The 21558-nt window shown below is 46.5% G+C and overlaps 8 protein-coding genes across 8 annotated transcripts; 6 read left to right on the top strand and 2 right to left on the bottom strand.

Moving 5' to 3' along the window:
- The first annotated feature begins 1778 nt into the window (after positions 1-1778).
- Positions 1779-2960, top strand: V1513DRAFT_332997 (uncharacterized protein). The gene is made up of 2 exons (XM_066894712.1): positions 1779-1986; positions 2042-2960. Exons 1-2 carry the CDS (start codon positions 1976-1978, stop codon positions 2532-2534), a joined length of 504 nt encoding a protein of 167 aa, XP_066750399.1. The 5' UTR covers positions 1779-1975; the 3' UTR covers positions 2535-2960.
- Positions 2961-5327, bottom strand: V1513DRAFT_332982 (thiamine diphosphate-binding protein). The gene has a single exon (XM_066894711.1). The coding sequence runs from the start codon at positions 5073-5075 to the stop codon at positions 3387-3389; it is 1689 nt and encodes a 562-aa protein (XP_066750398.1). The 5' UTR covers positions 5076-5327; the 3' UTR covers positions 2961-3386.
- A 293-nt stretch (positions 5328-5620) lies between these two features.
- Positions 5621-6540, top strand: V1513DRAFT_332974 (alpha-acetolactate decarboxylase). The gene has a single exon (XM_066894710.1). The coding sequence runs from the start codon at positions 5749-5751 to the stop codon at positions 6451-6453; it is 705 nt and encodes a 234-aa protein (XP_066750397.1). The 5' UTR covers positions 5621-5748; the 3' UTR covers positions 6454-6540.
- Positions 6541-9112: 2572 nt separating this feature from the next.
- V1513DRAFT_455109 (uncharacterized protein) lies at positions 9113-11067 on the top strand. Its single transcript, XM_066899461.1, has one exon. The coding sequence runs from the start codon at positions 9399-9401 to the stop codon at positions 10938-10940; it is 1542 nt and encodes a 513-aa protein (XP_066750396.1). The 5' UTR covers positions 9113-9398; the 3' UTR covers positions 10941-11067.
- Positions 11068-11882: 815 nt separating this feature from the next.
- On the top strand, positions 11883-13217 carry V1513DRAFT_386495 (aspartic peptidase domain-containing protein; the record flags this gene model as incomplete). Its single annotated transcript, XM_066895257.1, has 3 exons — positions 11883-12169; positions 12225-13056; positions 13182-13217. The coding sequence occupies 3 exons, from the start codon at positions 11883-11885 to the stop codon at positions 13215-13217; spliced, it is 1155 nt and encodes a 384-aa protein (XP_066750395.1).
- A 1438-nt stretch (positions 13218-14655) lies between these two features.
- V1513DRAFT_386491 (major facilitator superfamily domain-containing protein) lies at positions 14656-16305 on the top strand (the record flags this gene model as incomplete). The annotated part of the gene is made up of 2 exons (XM_066895256.1): positions 14656-15293; positions 15363-16305. The coding sequence occupies 2 exons, from the start codon at positions 14656-14658 to the stop codon at positions 16303-16305; spliced, it is 1581 nt and encodes a 526-aa protein (XP_066750394.1).
- Positions 16306-17792: 1487 nt separating this feature from the next.
- Positions 17793-18148, bottom strand: V1513DRAFT_428367 (uncharacterized protein; the record flags this gene model as incomplete). The annotated part of the gene is made up of 3 exons (XM_066896280.1): positions 17793-17894; positions 17954-18037; positions 18113-18148. The coding sequence occupies 3 exons, from the start codon at positions 18146-18148 to the stop codon at positions 17793-17795; spliced, it is 222 nt and encodes a 73-aa protein (XP_066750393.1).
- A 992-nt stretch (positions 18149-19140) lies between these two features.
- On the top strand, positions 19141-21038 carry V1513DRAFT_332897 (Metallo-dependent phosphatase-like protein). The gene is made up of 2 exons (XM_066894709.1): positions 19141-19851; positions 19903-21038. Exons 1-2 carry the CDS (start codon positions 19305-19307, stop codon positions 20859-20861), a joined length of 1506 nt encoding a protein of 501 aa, XP_066750392.1. The 5' UTR covers positions 19141-19304; the 3' UTR covers positions 20862-21038.
- Positions 21039-21558: the final 520 nt, after the last annotated feature.

The raw sequence follows: 21558 nt of genomic DNA, 5'->3' as shown, positions 1-21558 counted from the left end.
TAGTCGATGACGAGGCATTTGGCTACCTTAAGAGAGTCATAGTTACTCCCGCCGTTTACCCGCGCTTGGTTGAATTTCTTCACTTTGACATTCAGTATTTGTTGGACCCTTTCTTTCGATTCGGGTTTCGACTATATCTTAAGCACATGTATTGTTCCTCGCAGATAGTGATTGCCCACAATAGAATTATTGTCATTTTCACACTACCTACCAATTACATGCACCCATCCCCATTTAGTCTGTGAACTGCATCCATACTACTTGCGTAGCTTAGGACTTGGCTGCGGATCACCCAATCTCCAAGTCTTTTTACCATCCAATGGCCGTTACACCATCTGCTGCACGCTCGCTTTCACGGCGCCGCGGTAACTTGGAGCTCTAAGGGACTTCCCGCAGTTTGAGAATGTCGCTGTGCTTTCACACAACTAGGCGGCCATTACTGGCTACCTGTGCCCTGAAGAGGTCACTACGTAACAGTAGCTCCACAGGTTTCTCTTGTAGAGAGACGAATATTTTCTTATGTTTGAACATGGAGGTCTATTGAGTTTCTATTAACTTTACTGATTTGGGTGACTTACCGTGAATTTGAAATTCCCGAACTCGGAAATTACAATCAAGGAATCATAAATTTGTAATTTGCGTCGTTGCGGAAAACGCCACCCACATTCTCAGATTCTCAGACGCACGTGACAAAAAGGCTGAAAAATAAATGGATACGGTCAAGACAACTGGACAGGGTCGAACGGTGATTATTTGATGTTTATGTGCAATACTCGATATCACGTGGGTTTGTGTGCGAGGTTTGGGAGTCTAGTCGTTAATCCCAATATCTTGTCATTCAGCAAGCACAAATTTTGCGAATCTGCGGATCTGGTAGCGACAAAAACCAACCCTACTCGAAGTCACGTTAACAACGATACTCGATGCACAAATCAGTAAATCTTCGAGTGCGGTATAGCTCGTAGAAATAAAACTTGGTCGGGTGATGGTTTGCGTCCTCTAATGGTGTCCGTGCGCGGCGCCAGTTTCAGCTTAAAAACATGGACTCAGCTACGCTTTTCGGATAATACGTGCAGGCCTAAGAATATGGACGCACGGACCAAGCTTGGACTCTTGACGTAAGTGTCTCATCGAAGACGACTTTTGCATTTGAAGCCACTTACGGTTACGGATTCAAATTAGAAATAGATAAGTTATTGAATCAAATAAAAACAATGCAGGTTGATGTTGAATAACCAAACAAATGGTTCAAAGTTTCTAAGCAAGCGACGCCTAAGTTAAATTTTGCCATGAACTAGTTGCAACATTTTAGTCTTTGCCAATATCAATTTAGTTTGTGTCGTACAGGGGTGAGATCATATGGATCGACTTTTTTGTACCACTCCCAATGATCAACGGTCACATTGGATTTTACGGCTCTTTTCTGGAGCTCTAAAGAAGCAGATCATAGTAAGTATTTACTCTGGACATGCTTGGATGAGCCTAGTCGGAAAGGGTTTGACAGAAGATATAACAAATGTTCTCAGCGTTGGTATGAGACTACAAAATGCGGCGGCAATACATTTAAGTTTGGCCAAATAATGACTCTATAAGCTCTCGCCTGCCGAGCGCAGAGGTGTCGCGGCCCGAAGCAGGATCTGTCAAAAAAAACAGGAAATCGTAGCCATAAAGATGTACTACTGCAGTGTGGACTCTCTCATATATTCACAGAAACTAATTGAGATGAAAAATGCGAATGTATTGAATCGGTTACTTCAGACAGGAGTTGACGTCATATTTAGGCTGGAGATGTGCGAACGGTTCTGTACTACAGATGTTGGTGTTATTGACAGGGTGCCAAGAGCACCATGTCGCAGCCATAGCCGGCAGAACCAGTCAATATATCAAGCTTGGCCAGAAATATATAAGAGACTATCCCCGGCTGGAAGTGATAGAGCGACGAACTATCCCTTCACCGCAAGTTATTTTTTGACAAATGCTCACGAGGTGAGAAATACATAGAGTTATTAGACATCGAGCTATTACTAATTCAAGGTTAAAGGATGTCGTACATATTTCGAGCTGTCTTCATTTTATTGGCGCTCGTCTGTTCGACGTCAGCGGAATTTGTCAGCCATGCTTCACTGTGCTTGTTTAAAGGTCACCTTAAATATTCTCCTACTGAAATCATTTACTGGCTGGAAGAGAAGGGCAGCCAATGTGACATGCCGTTTTATACAATGAGCGAACTTGGGCTCAGTAACTTCAAGTCTATTAAATTGGCTCTCAATGACGAATCAAAGGGTGATGCGTTGATATATCTCTATCATAATAGGCAGGGAGAGGACCAGAACGTCGCCTTTGTCAACTTTGAAAAAACTGCATATCACTTCTCTGGAAGTGAAGAACTAGCTTTCGAAAAATTTAAGAAAGTAGGCGGGGAGAAAGTGGTCGTTGATTTTGGATCCTGCGTTAAAGGCGAGTATCGTTGGGATTTCCAGGTTGCTAGCACCGAGGGTACCATAGGAGGCTATGTCAAGCGGGATTACTTTTAAGTGAGTCCGTTATGAGTATTTGATGATCTGTCGTTTTCTTATTCCATTATGATTTTATTATTTATAGTTACAATACTACAATTTAAAGTGGGTTTTACATTTGCAGATAAATATTTATTCTTGCGATAGTAGCTTAATATAACGTCACGGACGGCTCATGTTACAAACAGCTTTATAATTTGCAGATAGATAGAAATGTATATATTATGTGTTGCAGTTCCTTATAAGGCAATTGCGCGCATTATTGTGTGTGTAGCTGAGAATGTCGGAACAATTTAGTACTACAACCATGACGCGCTAGCGAAACTTCGTTGATTGCATGTCGCAGAGTTCAAAACAACTGGTTCTGCATGAAGTTCTACACCGCCGTGCAAACTGAAAGAGTGTCTTTCCTTCCAAGATGACACAAGACCCACGTTGTTAACATCGCATCGTCCCCTAAAAAGTTTTGCGCTATACTGAAATCAGACTATATTCAAACTCTGCTGGAAGACGCTTAACCCGCACAATGCGACCTATATTGTTCAAAAACAAAACAGACATCACAAACCAAATGAATACAAATGAAATGCGAAATAACTAAATTATAGTATAAATAAGTCCGCGAATCATGAGAATCATAAAAAGGTTTATGCTTCGCTTTCATTAAACCGAGGCTTGATGTGCTCTTGCAACAGTGTAGATGTGAGTAACAATTCTTGTTCCGGCCAAAACAATTGAAACCTAGTAAATATTTCTCCCAGGAAGGACTAAATGATCTGGGATGTCTGTGCATTCCTGTATCCACCGTGCAATATATGAGGCCGACTGTCCGAATATTATTCACAATTATGCAACGTGCCTTTCTCCTTACTATTCATATTCCTCCGGAATTATGTGATTCGCAAGATCCTGATTGCGACTGTAATCAATCAGTACGTCCACAATGGAGACTCCTTCATATGCCAATGCTTCCCTCATCACGCTCTCCAGCTCATCGCCGGAGCGGATACGGAAGCCTTTGGCATTAAAAGCCTCAGCAAACCGCACGAAGTCTACCCCGCCCAGAGCAATCCCACTGCTGCGGCCATATTTGAGCTCCTCCTGGAACTCGACCATATTATAGTGGCCATCATTCCAGATAAAGTGGGTGATATTGCATTTCAGTTGCACAGCAGTAGATAGCTCTTGTGATGAGAACATGAAACCGCCATCGCCGCTGAGCGAAATGACCTTTTCTGAGCAAGGAGGGTCCTGGACCAGAGAGGCAGCAATTGCCCAAGGAAGGCCCACCCCAAGCGTTTGCTGGCCATTGGAAGTCAGGAACATACCAGGCTCATAGGCGAAGTAGTAGCGCATCATGTAGATATAGACCGTACCGACATCACAGGTGACCCTTGTTGTTGGAGAGACATAGCGTTGCAAACAAGATATGAAATGTAAGGGCTTAACCAAGCCAGATTCTTCTTTGGAGAAGGCTGTCTTTCTCCATGAATGAAATTCTTGATATAGGACGCTACAGATATCCAATTCGGACTGTGATGCAACGCGCATGATATTTCCCGACAAACACCTAAAATTGTGCTCAATGGATCCGATAAGTTCGATGATTGGCCGATAGTGGAACCCAAAATCACAACTCTCATAGTCTATATGCACAATGCGCAGCTTGCCATGCACGTTCCACAGGTTGGCATCGTATTCTGTAGGATCGTAGCCCACGGTTAAGACCAAGTCTGATTTGGCAAGGAGCTTGTCACCAGGTTGGTTTCGGAACAGCCCGACACGACCATAAAAGAGATTCACTAGATCCATTGACACAGCACCGGCAGCCTGAAAGGTTTCCACAACTGGCATCGGGTGCTGCTTGAGGAAGTTTCTTATAGCTGAAACAACGTGTGGCGCAGTGGAACGCATACCCAAGAAGAGGACTGGCAACCTGGCTTCTTCGATCAAATGAGCGACTGATTCGATGCACGCCAGTGGCGAAGGCCCAAGATCCGGCAAGCGAAACGAAGCTGAAGAGAAAGCCGGTATCTTCGATACGCTTTGTGCTATATCCAATGGCAAGGACACCGCAGTAGCTCCCCTCGGGTACGAAGTGGCTACCCGGAATGCATCCAACATGACCTCTGCCACTTGATCTTCAACTTCGATTCCAATTGTCCCTTTGCAGATGGGATTGAGAACATCCAAGGCCTTCATGGACTGGTGTGTGCGTTTAGTCGATTGCAGCCGCGAGACAGAACCGATAATGGCTACGACCGGATCTCCTTCAGTGGTGGCTGTTGCCAATCCAGTTGTCAAATTACTGGCACCCGGTCCGGACGTGGCAATACAAACACCCGGATAGCCAGTGATTCTACCGACGGCGGCCGCCATGAAAACGGCATTCTGTTCGTGTCTGCATACAATCAACCTAATATCGGGATGGTCGAGGAGGGCGTCGAAGATGGCATCAACTTTGGCTCCTGGTATGCCGAAGACGAGTCTCACCCCAGCATTGTACAAACTGTCAACAACGATGTTGGCGCATTTTCTAAGTTGTGATAGAATCTCCATTTTCAGAGCTCTGATTTAAACTCGTAACTGTGTCTTCTATAGTTTAGACCCCTTCTCAAGGCTCAAATGTGAATATAGTCGCGGCCGTAAATTCTATCCTGCTCCTCATAATCTTGATCAGTGATTGGTATAATAGATTCGGATCCGGGAGGTGCCGAGCGGCGCCGCCGTAGCTTACTCAAAGCTCGCGATGACGTCATCAAGTTCAGATCTAAAGCAGACGCATTTTTCGGGTGCTTCATTGGACTGTCTACGATGCTTGACAGGGAAGAAAGAACCGACCGTACATGAATGCATAACGAGTTGCATGATTACGATAAATACAAACTGTTCAAGGTTTTGTAAAACCAGCTTTGGTCCGATCATGAACACATCGACTCCAATTACATTTAATGGGACCTCCTGTTAAGCTCTGCATAAAGGCAATTGATCTCTCTTTGTCCTCAGATCGACATACTGATTGAACATTGTTATTGTGCGGTTAAAGAATGCCGGGATCTTCCGCCAGACAATTGTAACTGATAATTTCTGTAACAAACGGCTTGTGAATTGGCACTAATGGCATAAGCCTCAAACGCGTCGCATCTACGTAAGGGTTGGGGTCATATTTACCGATCTTGCCGGTCTGTCCTTCTGCGCAGATAGCAGAAATCACCTTGATTATTCTATAGCCATGACAGTCAACACGCTCTATCAGTTCTCCATTCTTAATGCCCTGATGGATGGAGTAGCGGACGAGGGAATTAACGTCTCGACAACGCTCGAGTCAGGAGACCATGGTCTGGGCACTTTCAAGCATATGGACGGGGAAATGATTGTCCTTGATGGCATAGCATACCAAATGAAACAGGACGGTTCGATACTCGTCGCAGACCCCGAAATGGTAGTTCCGTTTGCAATGGTGACACAATTCCAGCCTACACAAGTCTCACACGGCTCCTTGTCTGGCAAAGACGGTCTCGATTTACATGTTGCAGAACACCTTCCAAATGCCAGAAACATTTTCGTGGCTATTCGAATAGATGGTCAATTCGAGCACATTACTCTCAGGACCGTTGGCAAACAGGAGTACTCGGGTGAACGGTTAGTCGATGTTGGAAAGAGGCAGGTCGTGCGGACATTGTCGAACACAATGGGAACTTTGGTGGGATTCTATTCTCCTGGCTTTTCACAAGGTCTCTCGGTTGCCGGATACCATTTGCACTTCCTTGAAGACAACCGACGCAATGGCGGCCATATGTTGGACTTCAGAGGTGGGAATATGCAGATCAGCTTGTCCCCAATAACGAAGGTCGAGCTTGAACTACCTCAAAGTAATGGATTCAACTCTGCGACATTGTCAGCAGATGCAGAAAATATTCAACTGGTCGAGGGGTGAAAGAAACGGCAATCAATTTTACGATTTCTTACATTTTCTTACAAGTTGATAGCGATACTCCTAAAAGCATCGCTTAATGTCTGAGATTCATGAACATACTTCAGCAATCCGAATTCCCATGCAAACAAGATGCACGAGCCGCAGAAACAAGGGTTGGCGTGAGCTAAGGCTTAGATGCGGTGCAGAGTCGGCCGCTGTTGCAGAGACTGTGTGCTGCCTGAAAATTGGTTTTCTTCCTACTGTAGTTCCGGCGTTCAGCGTATCAGAAAACTCGGGGTAGTTGTAGGACACATTGATTGGCGTGGGCCGTGCAAGAAGTCGGCTCTACCAGTCGGTTCGCGGTCAAAATTTTGCCGACGCCATCGTAACTGATAACTGAATCTGTGTAAGAAGGTATTGCTGAAAATGCCGTGTCGACCACTGTGGCAGTAGTGCCAAAGAAGAACGACAACATTGCCCGAAAGGATCAGCGTGTCGGTGTTGTTTGCCCCAATTGAATAATCTTAGACTTGTTGCACTTGGGCAGTTGCCGAATGACTACGATATAACCCAATATGAGTCGGTTTCAACTGACGCGTATAGAATTTGGCCCAGAGATAGATTGACAAAAAGACTCTTTCATTTGTGAACGCTGTCATGAATAATTGCACATCAGGCGCGACAATAGGCGATGCAAGGGGGTTAAGGATGTCACCACAGAAATGATTGCGATATTTCCCCATTTATGTTTGTTGTTCCAATTGCTTGCTCTGGTTGGATCTTCCAGGCTGTCCCAATCTACAAAGGTCTGGACCGATGTGTGTTTGGTTGAGTACTTGATCACCTGTTACGATAGGATGGCGGGACCAGACGGGACGAGGAAAATTAGACGTAAAAATACACTTGCGAGAGGATTGCGATGCCAGGGGTTGTAAATTTTAAATCCATTCATAACTAAAGATGAAGGTTCCTGATGATTATTAAAGATACCAAACTTAAGACTTAAGTAGAGATGGCATTCCTTGGCGGAACACATATCTACATAGAGAGTTCGCAGGATAAAGGGCAACAGCAGTATGACTAAATCGGCGGCTCATCTAACTTCTCGTAATATTATTCAGCTTCTTCCATGCAAGATCAATGTTGACTTTGAGTGTTCAGAATCAGGGTATAGCCCCGCCATTGCCTTCCAATGCTCGAACCTAGTGAGGAGGTGTTCATATGTGAAGACCGCGTCCCAATGAAGCCAATCCACTCTTGCGGTCTTTAGATAGTCTGTTGCCTTCGACGACAAGGTGCAGGTCTTTGATTTCGGTCAGGACTACATGATATAATTGAGCCACGTCCAGTCCTTCTCCATGATTTCACTCTCGTCCGAAGGGAAACGGGCATAATTTCCTTCCGCTTAGATCGTTATTGAATCAAATCATCCCATTCAGCTCGATAGTTAGCAAGGTCCTCTAGGAATGGCCTCAACTCAAGACAACGTAGCATATATAGCTGAGAAAGCCAAGGAGACTAGTTATCCATCACGTTATCCTTAGGACGCTTACCATTAATCTTAGAATCCTTCGATATATTGAATGCTTCCTACCCGAAATCCTGTTAGATTTGTCTTTTCTTTTTCTCCCACATTGCTTTCTTACGGTAGGAATGGGAGGAGTGTTTACTTACAAAGACACAAAAACTACACTGTTACGAATACTCGTGCTGCAGCGCGTAGCCGAAGCCTAGGGGTAGCCCCATGCCTTTGAACCCGAACCAACCCCTAAGATCTTGTCCATCTAACCAGTCCACGCCTATTTGAAATGGAGGGATGGATGGATTACGTAACAGCACGTAGATGGAGTCCATTTCCATCCATTTCAACAAGTGCGTGGAGTGGATCGCCACTCTGTGCTCAACCCGGTGAATATGACTTTGGCTTCATTGACAAATTCAAGATTGTTGGATGTCCGGCTTACGGGTACCTGCAGACCCTTCGCAGGGCTTCTGGGCATTTACGACTCATGGTCTCGGTTTCCCAAAAATGGCTATTCAATTACTGGCATTCGGCGTTACATTACTTCTTTTTGCTTAATGACTATTGACGTTATTGTTAGCTCCGTCCATGGCGCAGGATTCACAAAAATTAGGGACTAAATAAGTTAACCATGTTCCGATGTAAATCTGTCCTGCCAGATTTCAGCATTTACGCATCGTCCGAAGCATAGTTGCAGCGCCCCAGGTCGATGACTTTCTCAAGAGTCAGGACGCCGTAGAAATTTGGGACATAGAAACATACAGTCAGAAAAATCAATTGTAGTTAGACTAAATTTAGATTGTTTGGTCAAATTCCAGAGGTTCACTTAAGCCCGGCTTAGACCCGGAGTTGGAAATTTGATCGGCTAGCTCGCCAAGTGGAGCGACAACGCAGGAAAGTTGCATAGAATGAAATGACATAGTCTTAAATCCACGAACTTTGAGTCTGGATGGCAGTGACAGAAGTTAAAATAATAGCTGGACCTGCTCAAACTAAATTTGGATTTGTGCGAAGCGAGTTTAGCCGAGATCCATGCGAGATTAGGTATCCGTGTGGCGTCGCTAGTTGTGGCTGTGATGGTCCAAGGACAGCAACTATATCCACTGAGAACGTCATGCCCCAGCAAAAAATTGACTCCTTGCTGATAGCCATCTGTGGCTTAACCTCAGAGTTCGACCGTATCTTTGCACAAAACCCTGAACTTACGTGCATGTGCTCGTTTGTGACGCTTTTACTCTCATCTATCGGCGACTGGGTTGAACCTTACGTCAAAAACAGTGGATTCAAAGGCCGCCATCACACAACGTTTGCCAAATTTCTCCCCTCTTCATTCACATTTACTTGTTACCGTTGCGACTGTCTTGCTTCCAATGAGCTATCGTTGTCGCTTGTGTATTAACTCACAGCCCATTAGGGCGGCGGCACTCTGACCCTCAGAACTACCATGACATACATCGTAACGAAGGGCAGGGCCGGGTGGGTCCTTCTGGCAGTTTGCCTCATCTCCATCATCTTCATTACTAGCAGTAGCTCCAATAGCCACACCAGCAATCTCGCCGCCTCGATATTTGACATTGGCAGACACCATAGCCGCCTTTTGAGCCTTGATGAGCCGAAATGGGACGGATCGCAAAATGCCCGGCTCGCCGACGACATCCACGAAGAGGATCTCACCGGCAAACCTCTTCTTCGGCATCGCAAGACCGTCAACAAGCAGCTGCAGTCCTGCTCCCAGTTGCACAGGCCCGGTGGCGCGAATATACTCATCAATGTGGCAAACCCAGAGGGCACAATGTGCAGACTCTCCTTTCAATGGTTCGACAGCGTCCCTTTTGACAGATTCAACCCCAGCGTGATTCCATATCCCCCAGGATCACAGTACCCGTACGTGGGTTTCGCAGTGCAACCTCTCACGCCGGAAAATGCCACCACAGTCCAGCAATACATCATCGTTTACTGCGACATGGAATGGGCCAGTTCTGATGTGTTTGAGCAACAGATGCTCACATGTATGAATGAGCCCAATATTCTTGATCTTCCCAACTGGTTGTCCCCAGACGGCTCCTGCACGCCCCTAAACGAAACCGGTCTCGGACACATTGAACCCCGTATCTTCATGTCGCCCCTAGGCGAGCCGTTAATGATCTTCAGTACTAACGGCCAAACTAATTGCGAGCACGATTTCGTCGTGGACCTGCGGACGATTGTTCCTGACCTGGGACCAAAGCTACAGGTCGAGAATGTTCCGATCCGTTTTGGAAATCTGACTGTATTACCAAGTGCAACACCACTCGCCGAGATGGAGAAAACCTACCAGCTTCTGTTTGATGACAAAGCCGAGATTTTTGTGCATCGCGGAATTGGTGAGCGCTCTTTAACCTCCATATCCGATTATTATGGTATGCACAATCTTGCTGTGGACTCACTGGCGCCGGAGTGCATCCTGTCACTCGGCAAATATGTACCGGACCCCGACCGTCAAAAGCTGACACTAGAACAGGCCACAAACTCTCTGCGCGTGACGCTATGCGAGTATCCGTGTGAGCCAACCCTTGACAATACAGTGCTGATGTCTATCATGCATGTAAAATATGTGCATCTGGAAGAAGTCTACTACAGACGATATCTAGTCATTATGAACGCGACTGCGCCGTTCGGCATCCTCGCGCGCTCGTCCAACTTGATATACATGGGCTCGGATGAGCGGGCGACGGTATTCACAGTGGCGATGGAATGGGATCACTCGCATTTTAGAGATCGCAGGAAGTCATTCGTCAATCCGCAAAAGGCGGTAACCAAGCGGGAGGAATTTGCCGTTAATGCGGCTAAGTTGACACCAGATATGAATAGCCTTGTGAATGATTATTATCATGGATGGCTGGACGATACGGTGTTAATTTCCTTAGGAGTGAACGACCAAGAGAGCGCATTTACGCACATTAATGCCAGCCAATTGCTCGACTGTCTTGAGCCATGTCCGCAGTAATTGGATTAGCTGTGTATATTTTGCAAGATATAGGTTGTAATTTTGTATAGGATGCCGTTAAATGATGACCCTAGAATCGACTTTAATATTAAATGTGATCTATGTAATGCATGCTCAGTAGTTCGAAACGAACCAATGGTAAATAGTTCAAACGGTCTATCCGCTTCATAGAGCTCGATGCGGAGTATTGCTGTGCTGACACAGTACTATGGAACTGCATTATCAACCGCCAAGTTAATGTTCGAGGTGACTTGCAGATCATAACCCTGGATCTGTTGATGGAACACATGAATGAACTAACTGATTGCACGAGGTAGGACGTAAGACGCATGTGTGTCACAATTGCAATGCGGACTCTCTAACGTTATGTTTATTTTTATTTTGTGGACCCATTTGACTCCGGTACACTTTTGATGTCAGTACGACAATATCCTAACTAATAAAACTAAGGAAATGCCGCTTAGAGCAAGAACCCTAGATATCCAACGCTTATTTGACAAACGCGTGCAAGGTGTGTCAAAGACAAAGAGATAAGTTGTTAAAATAATTATAATAACGACAGTTTCGGTAAATGGAGAGTGTCGAAACGTAACTCACGGTCTCAGGTATGAGATACCTTAGTACTTAGATTTTATAGAGTCGTTGTTTATCTACGTCATATATTCCTAGAAGCCCTACAAAGACAAGGAGTCTGCAACAAGGATCAGGATCTACATTCAGATCTGACCGCAACCTTATGGTGGCTTAGATGTCTTTCCTTGTTGCTTAAACTCCTTGTTTATTTTTTTTATATTTATGACAACTAAGCGCAGAATTTCTGCAAACACATGGTCCCAGCTTCCTTCTTAAGTTCTTACTGTGTTGAGTGGTCCATAACTTTTACGCAATACTCGCAACACTGCTTACCATTAATTTCTTGCTCCATTTATGCGACTGCTTTTAATGGCTCTTGCGGTACTCGCGCACAGCGCCTTCTCCTTCGCTTACGTCCCATTCTACGGGAATAACGCTACAGGTTCAGGCATTGTCGCAAAAATCCCGATTCACCGTCGCGGCGGCAGAGTATATAGTCCCGAGTTGGTATCAAACATGTCCAGATTCAACGACGTGCTCAATAGCTCTCTCAAGCGCTACTCTCGATCGAAGCGCGAATTACAGGGCAATCAAGTGGTCCGCAAGGCTATCTCTGTGTCCGAAAAGCTCGCCGCTATTGGTGAGGATGGAAGCTGGTATACCTCTTCATGCTTTACGTATCTTTTTCGACATCGGTCCTAACATTTTCAGGTATGCTAACGTGGAGCTTGGCAACCCCGGCCAGAAAGTCGAGTTTGATATTGACATGACATCCTCCGACTTCTGGGTCGAAAGTACTACTTCAGTTCGTGGCACACGCTTCGAGGCAAGACATTCGCAGTCGTACGTTAGCAAGGATAGGCTGGTATTCGAAGATTGCGTTGAATCCGTAGATTCGCTTATCTTCGGCGACAAAAAATTCACGGTCGAGTTCGCGCACTGCATTCCTCCTCGAGCATCTCTCCGGACCTTGGATCCTTCTGGAAGTATTATGGGCCTTGCTCACTCGTCACTCTCCCAGACATCTCTTCCACACTTTTTCGAGAACGCCAAAGAAAAAGGAAAGCTTGCCGAGGATATCTTTGCGATTGAATTTAACAACGACTTCTCCGGAGTTCTTTCCTTTGGTGGCCTCGCACGTCATCACGATCAACTTCTCTTCGCCCCTGTCAAGTGCACCGGTTTCTGGCAGGTTTTGTTCAAGACGGTGCTGGTGAATGGCAACATTATTCAGAGTAACATCCTGGGTATTATTGACATGACATCGCCTTTTGTTCTTGCCCCGGCAGAGGACGTTCGGATGATTTATAATGCCATCTCTGGTTCTGAACCACTTGGAAACGGATTTTGGTCATACCCTTGTTCCGAGGACCCCAAAATCCACCTCGAGTACGCGGGTTGGTGGTTCCCCTTCAAAGATTCCTCGCTTGGAAAAGTCAAAGAATATTCAGACTACTGTGTTGGTCCTCTCGTTGAAGCCGACCTCGATGGTCGCTGGGTTATTGGTGAACCATTTTTGAGAAACCTTGTCACTGTCTTTGATGTAAGTGATATTGTCGATTTCCTTTAGCTAAGTGGATTGGCTGGTGGCTCGACAAGTCAGACATTTATTAATGTGTACTGTCTGTCTCTTGAAAAGGGTTCGCGTACTAATACCGAAGTCTATAGTTTGGCCGGAATAGCGTCGGGATCAGAAGTCTCTAAGCCGGGAATGAATACTCTGATCATCGTCCTCTCATATTATACGTCTCGCGCAAGGTTTCTGTGAGGTCTCTGTGGATACTCCGTGCATTCCGTATGGAAAGAGAGCGCGGGGGTAATAATTCGGATGCACCTGGCATTACGAAGCTGACCAAGCTACATTGATATGATGAACTAAATATATACAGTTAAGTTCACTGCAAGCTGGAAGGAGAGAAATTGCACACAAAGAGTCGTACAGTGTAAGCCACTTTGCCATCCTGGTCGAGGCTAGGTGGTTCAGCATACTCACAAAGGATGCAACTCCTCGTAGCCGGATGGATTGGTTGAGGGGTAGAGTGAGCTCGAGTCAACTCGAGAAAGGATTTTTGAGTTTTCAATTGGTGGTTAGGATTAGTTTGTACAGAATCGCGCTGGATTTAGAGTTTCGGCGCAAGTGGTTAGCGTCACAAGGATAAGTTTTAGAGTTTTCAATATGTGGTTAGGGCCAAAAACAATTTTAGAGTTTCCAAACAGTGGTTAGGGCGAATGCCGGAAGTCCCGACAGAGTGTACTTTGGTAGACTGTTATGACGGGTAATTCGAATAGAAAGTCGCAAGATTCGAATAAGAACAATGGGTTATTGTACATGTCTTCCCCTAATCCTCTACACTAAGTTTTGTAAGGTGAGCGGACCACACTTAAGCCCTGCGGCTCATTATTATTACGATAGCAAGTCGTTCTTCGCATTTTTTGTTCCACCCGCCCCTGAACCTAACATTAAATTTTGGGGGGGTGTGGGGGGTCGCGGCTGTCACTCGGGAACGTGACCACTGGAGGAACGTACCACGTGTTAGTTTCCCAGCATCCCCACAATGTCAAACCCCCCCCAACCTTTCCCTGCCAAATGTTAAGGTACAATACCTTTCTGTCACAACGTGACGCCATCAGTGTACATCCACTCATCGTCACGGTAGTCCTGTCTATCTGCGAAGGCGGAAGTCCGCCTAATTTATTTCGACTTCAGCAGGAAGGGGCTAGGACTATATTTTGTATCACTAATCACCGGACCAAATCCCAATCGGCTATGAAATGCCGCCGGGCTTGGCGTGGCGGGGAGATGATCCGCCAACGTCGCTTCCCCCATGGGGGCCGCTCACGGAGCGTGGGGAGGAAAGTGTGGGCCGTACTGGACCCTGGCTCATAGTTCTCGGCTATCAGAACGAGAATGGGGGTGCTAAGGCGATCAGCTCTTTTATGTGAGTGACGGCTATTGTGATTGAATCACGTTGCGGATAGATCAGACGTCGAGACTATTCAAAGGTTCGACAATTGAACACTTCAAGTGCAGACCGCACCAGACATTTCGTGGGGGAAACATATAGTCTGTGATATAAAAGTCCCTAAGCACTGTCATCCTAAGACCGCATTCTACCAGCAAGTCTCTTTCCAAATATCAAACATGGTATTCATCGACGACAAAGCAGAGGCTACTTATGAACAGGGAGTGCAGCCATCAGTGAAACACGCCGACCTTGCCCTCGAGTTGATTGGCAACGAGCGTGTTGTGGTAACGGATGAGGACAGCAAGCGGATCCGTCGCAAAACAGACAAAGTCATCCTTGCCATCCTTTGCTGGGTTTACTTTCTTCAGATTCTCGACAAGTCGGTTCTGGGATATGGCGCCACATTTGGCCTCCAGACTGACACGGGCCTGAAGGGGAATGAGTACTCACTCGTGGGCTCCATTGCACCCATCGCGCAGCTGGCATGGCAGCCCTTTTCGTCCATTCTGATTGTCAAGGTGCCCCATCGCATCCTCATGCCCACCCTCTGTCTCGGATGGGGCATCGCGCAGACTTCGCTCGCGGCGTGCCACAACTTCAGATCTTTGATGGCAGCGCGCTTCTTCTTAGGCTTGTTTGAGGCTGGCTGCCTGCCACTGTTCAGCATTATTACCAGCCAGTGGTACCGGCGCGCTGAGCAGCCTCTCCGCATTGCGGCGTGGTACGGCACCAACGGCGCAGCCACTATCGTCGCCGCCGCACTCTCCTACGGCCTGGCTCACATTAAATCTGAGATCCTGCGACCGTGGCAGATGTGAGTTGTTTCTTCTATCGCTTCAATTATCTTTTCATTCGGACAAGCTGGGTAGCTAACTACCGGTAGAATCTTTCTCTTCGTCGGCCTCGGTACCATCGTCTCGGCACCATTCATCTACTGGAAGCTCGACAACGACATCCCCTCGGCACGCTTCCTGACAGAACAGGAAAAAGCCCAGGCGATTGAACGCCTACGAGCCAACCAAACCGGCACCGGCAATCGAGACTTCAAAGTCAAACATGTATTAGAGGCTGCCCTAGAGCCGAAGACGTACCTCTGGATCAGCATGTCGATGCTACTGAACGTTGGTGCCAGTGTCACCAACACATTCGGACCGCTCATCCTCAACGGGCTCGGGTACGACAAATACACCACGAGCCTGCTCAACATGCCTTTTGGTGCCATACAGCTCCTCGTCATCTTGATCGCAAGCTATCTCGCTCAGAAAGCCCATGTCAAAGGCGTCATCCTAGCAGGGTTTATCCTACCTGTAGTGGCAGGGCTTGCGATCCTCTACGCACTTCCACGGACCCATTCGGTCCAGGGTGCCCTGATAGCGGGGTACTACTTGCTCGCATTTCTTTTCGGCGGCAACCCGCTTATCGTCACCTGGATCGTGGGAAACACCGCCGGGACGACCAAGAAATCTGCCATCATGAGTCTCTACAACGCGGCCAGCTCCGCGGGCAACATCGTCGGACCGCTGCTGTTCAACAAGAAAGACGCTCCTGCCTATCACCCGGGCCTACGCGCCTGTCTGTGTATCTTTATTGCGCTAGTCGCGGTCGTCCTCATTCAATTGGCCAACCTGGTCTTCCTGAATAAGATGCAGGAGCGTAAGCGCGTCCAGAATGGCAAGCAGGCAAAGATGGTCGACCACTCCATGCAGAATCGCTATCATTCCCTCGAGGAGGAGAAGGGTGAGGAACAAGGGCAGAATCGGCTGGGTGACAATGCATTTTTGGATTTGACCGATCGCGAGAATGATGAATTTGTATATATTTACTGAGACGAGCATAAAATTATTACAGGTGCTGTTAAAATAACAAGTCTATTAGGGCTGGACACATTTAGACACATTCGGGACGATCATAGGGGTTGGGGATACGATTTGCCATTGATCGTTATTAGTATTCGTAAAGTTAAATACGATTACTATACGAGTCCATGTGAAACTTCTGCCGCTAGTGACGGGCGACACAACCTAGCCATCTTTACGAACGTGATTGCTCGAAAAATTTGTCTTGGTGTGCGATAGCGGGCCTAGTTGGTTAAATAGGTCGATTCAATGTAAAGGCTACGGTAGTCAAATAACAATTTAGGGTGTGTTTGGATTACCTCAATTATTTCCCACTTAATTTTCACTTATCTCCCACTTATTATTCTCTAATAATTATTACTAGAAATTCCTAACTAAGGTCCACTAACGAAAAGGTAGAATCGACGGAAAAAAAAAGAAAGAAGGAAGGCAAAGCCGGCGAAGAACTTAAAAAGGGATTATAACCCTAAACCATAGATACTAACTCAATAGAAAACTTAATTGCAAACTCAATTGTAAACTCTATAACGAAGTCCACTCAACCCAGTATCCTGACCGAGACATCGATGTAATTAAACATTTTGCCTTCAGAATCACAGATCATATAGGTGGGAACGTAAGGAATACACCTTCCGCCCGGACCTATCGGTTGTGAACCGATGAACCATTGGTCAGAGAGCATTGTCTCTGCGACGGCCAGAGGACCTCATTCATGAACCGGCTGAGATCATGGTCAGACAGGAAGTTCTCTTTGACCTGGTGCCCATCCGCCTTTGCCATATTTTCACTGACGGAGAGTGGCCGCTCCCGTCGACATATACAAATCGTATGCCTCCCAGGAGAACTAGACTAACATGCTAGGCCTTTCTGTGATTGGATAAGCAGCTTAATGAAAACAACCGCCCGCCATGGCCATCGGAGTTTCCACTTTTCTCATTGTCCCATAGCCTTCCGTGGTGACGCATACTTTTCGTTGGCAGGTGCGTTGGGATGCTGAGCACGTATGTGAAGAGTATGCATGCCTGTATGCCGGAATGGTAGACAGGTCTGGAGTTTTAACGAACGTTTTGACGCGTTCAATGACCTGGAATCTGGAGCAGTATCTGCGTTTTTATGCGCTTCACCAGCGTGTCTCCATTCCAAAGATTAGTTGGCACGGTTGTGACTGAAACATTGAATGGAATCAGTGTCCCGAATCCATGGTTGAACCTTGGGCCAAGGTATTGGCCAGATACTTCACCGAATAGTGTCAGACTCACTGCGTCATTTGCAAATGAATGGAGAACAATTTGGTTTCCAGATGGGACTGAAGAGAGTGATCGTTAGTCATTTTTGTTGAGTAAATTTTGCTGACTAAGTCTGCCTGACGATCGGCAGCCTTTCCCGGTGAAGGGTTCCTTAACCTCCTGCAACTTCAAATGTCGTGCACGTAGGTTCAATCCGGTTCTTCCAGCGTATTAGTCGTCCGAGTCATCCAGTTCCCGTTCTGTTTGCTCGTCCCACACAAGCGAAACGTGGGGTCTGATCGTGTGAGATCGAATAGTCCGCCATATCGCTCCCTCGTGTTGAATAGTCAATTTATGAACCATGGTGAGGTGCTGCTTAAGCATGGACTTACCCGCAATGTACCGACAATGGTTGCACTTGAGTACGTTCCACTCAGAATTGAAGCTGATATCAATGCCGCTGAGCGACGCGTAATCTGTAACTGTCAGCAAATTGACATTGTGATTCCAACAAATCCGAAGAAATACCTTCTACCGAAATAGTAACTTACCATGCGTGGCGCTGACCTCTGGGTCCGTCCTACCATGGCCGCTGTGTTCATCGGTTCAGGGTTTGTCAATGTCAATGTGATGCTTCAACCGTCGGCCACCTAGTTTCTGCCACAGTTCCGGTCCACGTGTCGTCTCAAATTACTAATAGTTGGTGCTCCTGCCATACATGTGTAGGGCTGCACATTTGCCTTCGTCCGTGATGATTAGTGGATAAGCCGTTCCGCTAAATGCAAACGTGTCAGTCGCACGATGTTTGCTCGACACGTGCTTGCTTAGCTTTTCTCTCGTATCAAATTGTGGTTGGCAGGCGGAGCCTGGAAACATATAATTAAGGGATTAATCCCTCTTTCTTGGGCCAAGTAGAAAGCCTTGTACTCAAGTTCTTGTTCATAAACAATATATATCTCGCGTTTAGTCTTGACACAGAATTTACCCATTATCCGCCATATCCGCCAAATCCGCCAAAAAAAGCTGATAAGATATCCGTCGAAGTGAGCCCTGGCGGATTTGTATCCGCCATCTGCATCCGCCAATAGGCAGTATGGCGAGTATGTATCCGCAGCGGATATCCTATCCGCCAATCCGCCAATCCGACTGCAGCCCTACTGACATGAGGAACGCCTTACGGCTGACTCCCGTAGCGTCAATGTACACCAACGTTCGCTTATTAATAGGGTTCCGTGAGAGTAACCGGCAAACAGCCGACGTCGCGCGGCTGCATGACCTTGTTCAGGCCCCTGAACTGCAGGTTATACTCTTCAGGTTTTATGTAATTATGTTACAGGGTCCACTAATTTTTTTTGTTGACGCTGCACGTGGAGGGGTGTCAGGACCTCATTCGCCAGTTGTCCCACCAAACTAATTCGTCGATTATATAGGCATCTTAGCCTAATTCTCTTAGATATCCAGCTAGCCGATCATCGATTATTTTGCGCGGTCTTCACTAGGGTCCTTCATTGGCTTTACCGGTCCCCCAACTGTCTCAGCAGCGAACGGTCTATCCAATGCTGTGCCAAGTCAAATGCACATGTCATGCGTGTCATGCATGTTAGGTCGGTTGATCGGAATCAGCTCTGATCGTAGCCTGTGAGTGTGATTCCATAAGAGTGGAAGAAAGAACCTCTTATTTTATTCCACGTTCAAAACAAATATCAGTTCATCATACATAGAATATTTTAGTTTTTAACTGCGATGTTGATGAAAAAGAACATGATGGCCGCCTTGAGCGCCGTCGCGACTCTCCTTTCTGCAGTCAGCGCGGCCACCAACAACACGATCAATTCTCAAATTCGATTGGCATATGCAGGCGACAATGGCATGTATGTCAGCTGGAACACCTTCGAGCAGCTATCAAACCCTACGGTCCACTACGGTCTTTCTCCTCATGCCCTTAATAAGCATGCTTCTTCCAGCTTGTCGGTCACCTACCTGACCTCGCTCACTTACAATAATCACGTTAAACTTACCGGATTAAAGCCAGATACTACTTACTATTATCTTCCGGAGCATCTTTTGCACGAGAATGCTACTGCGTTCTCTTTCACTACCAGCAGACATGCCGGGGATTATACTCCTTACAGTATCGCTGTTGTCGTCGACTTGGGTGCTATGGGACCGCAGGGATTGACCACATATGCAGCATCGACTACTTCTAAGAACAACATTCTCAAACCTGGTGAAATGAACACCATTGATTCTCTCACGAAAGTCATTGATACATTTGACTTCCTTTGGCACCGTAAAGTCAATTATCTAAGCTTCATAGGTACCTTAAACTGACACTCTTTAGCTGGTGATATTGCCTATGCAGACTACTGGCTTAAGGAGGAGATCCAGGGTTTCCTCCCTAACACCACCATCGCTGACGGATACAAAGTCTATGAGTCCATTTTGAACGACTTCTACGACGAGATGACTCCTGTCACTTCGTACAAGCCCTACATGGTTGGTCCTGGAAATCACGAGTCCAACTGTGACAATGGCGGTACTGTCGACACTGCAAATAACATCACTTACACTGAAAATATCTGCATCCCTGGTCAGACTAATTTCACTGGATATATCAATCACTTCCGTATGCCTAGCGCCGAGTCCGGCGGTACTGGTAACTTCTGGTACTCTTTCGATCACGGAATGGTCCACTACATCACATTGGATACCGAAACTGACCTTGGTCACGGATTTATTGGAAACGACGAGGTTGGCGGTTCTGAGTTCGATAACTCTGGTCCTTTCAATGCTACTATGAATGCCCAGACTACTTGGCTCGAAGCCGACTTGAAGAGTGTCGACCGCAGCAAGACCCCATGGATTATTGTTGCTGGTCACAGACCTTGGTATCTTAGTCATGCCAATGCTTCTGGGACAATCTGCTGGTCTTGCAAAGATGTTTTCGAACCCCTTCTGATCGAGTATGGTGTCGATCTGGTTCTCTCCGGACACTCGCACGTATACGAGCGTAATGCTCCTTTGAACAATGGAGTTGTTGACCCTAATGAGTTGGATAATCCATCTGCCCCATGGTACATCACAAATGGTGCTGCTGGTCACTACGACGGATTGGATGCCCTCCAGAGTCCTCTGCAGAATTACTCAAGATTTGGCCTTGACACCCACAATGCAACTTATGGGTGGAGCAAATTGACCTTCCACAACTGCACTCATATGACCCACGAGTTCGTTGCAAGTGGTAACGGCACCATTTTGGATTCGGCTACCCTCTACAAGAGAAGAAAATGCAGGTTTTAAAAAAGGGGCACCCGAAGGCAGCAAGAACAACGCCACCTCTAATGGCCACCGTCACGGCTAGCGCGCCAAAGACACCGTTACGTAGGTGGGGCTGCTATCTTGATCAAAAGTTTTGTTGAATGTATTTTGCATTATTGCAGTGGAGAAGGATTACAGTCTCATTCACTTCTACCTACAGGTACACGCGCTCTCTGTTGAGAGTTCTACCGACTGGACCATCTGGAAACACCTAATACTTCTAGACATTCCACCTAACGTACTTCCCAAGCGAACGGATCACACAAGCGAACGGATCACACTCCACAGCCATCCACCTACTCTACTTCTAACATTAATTTCCTCAACAATAAAACATGTGTTTAACTTCGTACGAAGCAAGATTAAATCTTGCCCTTGAATCTCTTAGAAACGACAAAGATCTGAGTATTAGAGCTGCAGCGAAGATCTACAACGTGTCGTATACGACCCTCTGTCACCGACGCGACTGCCGAACTGCACGACGCGATGCCACACCCAATTCACAGAAATTGACTAAGCTAGACGAGGAGGCTCTTGTTAAGCATATACTGGAACTAGTGGCACGATCATTTCCGCCTAGGCTTAGGGCCTGATTCTTTTTTTTAATGGCCCTCGCATTTATTTTTTTAAATGGGAGCTCCATTTAGGGTCAGGGTTTTCCTTGTTTTATATGGGAGCT

The sequence above is a fragment of the Lipomyces chichibuensis genome (genome assembly GCF_038497645.1).
Source record: "Lipomyces chichibuensis strain CBS 12929 unplaced genomic scaffold V1513scaffold_91, whole genome shotgun sequence".
NCBI lineage: Eukaryota > Fungi > Ascomycota > Lipomycetes > Lipomycetales > Lipomycetaceae > Lipomyces > Lipomyces chichibuensis.
Note: the sequence above shows the minus strand (reverse complement) of the source record. Positions and strands in the feature narration are given on the sequence as shown.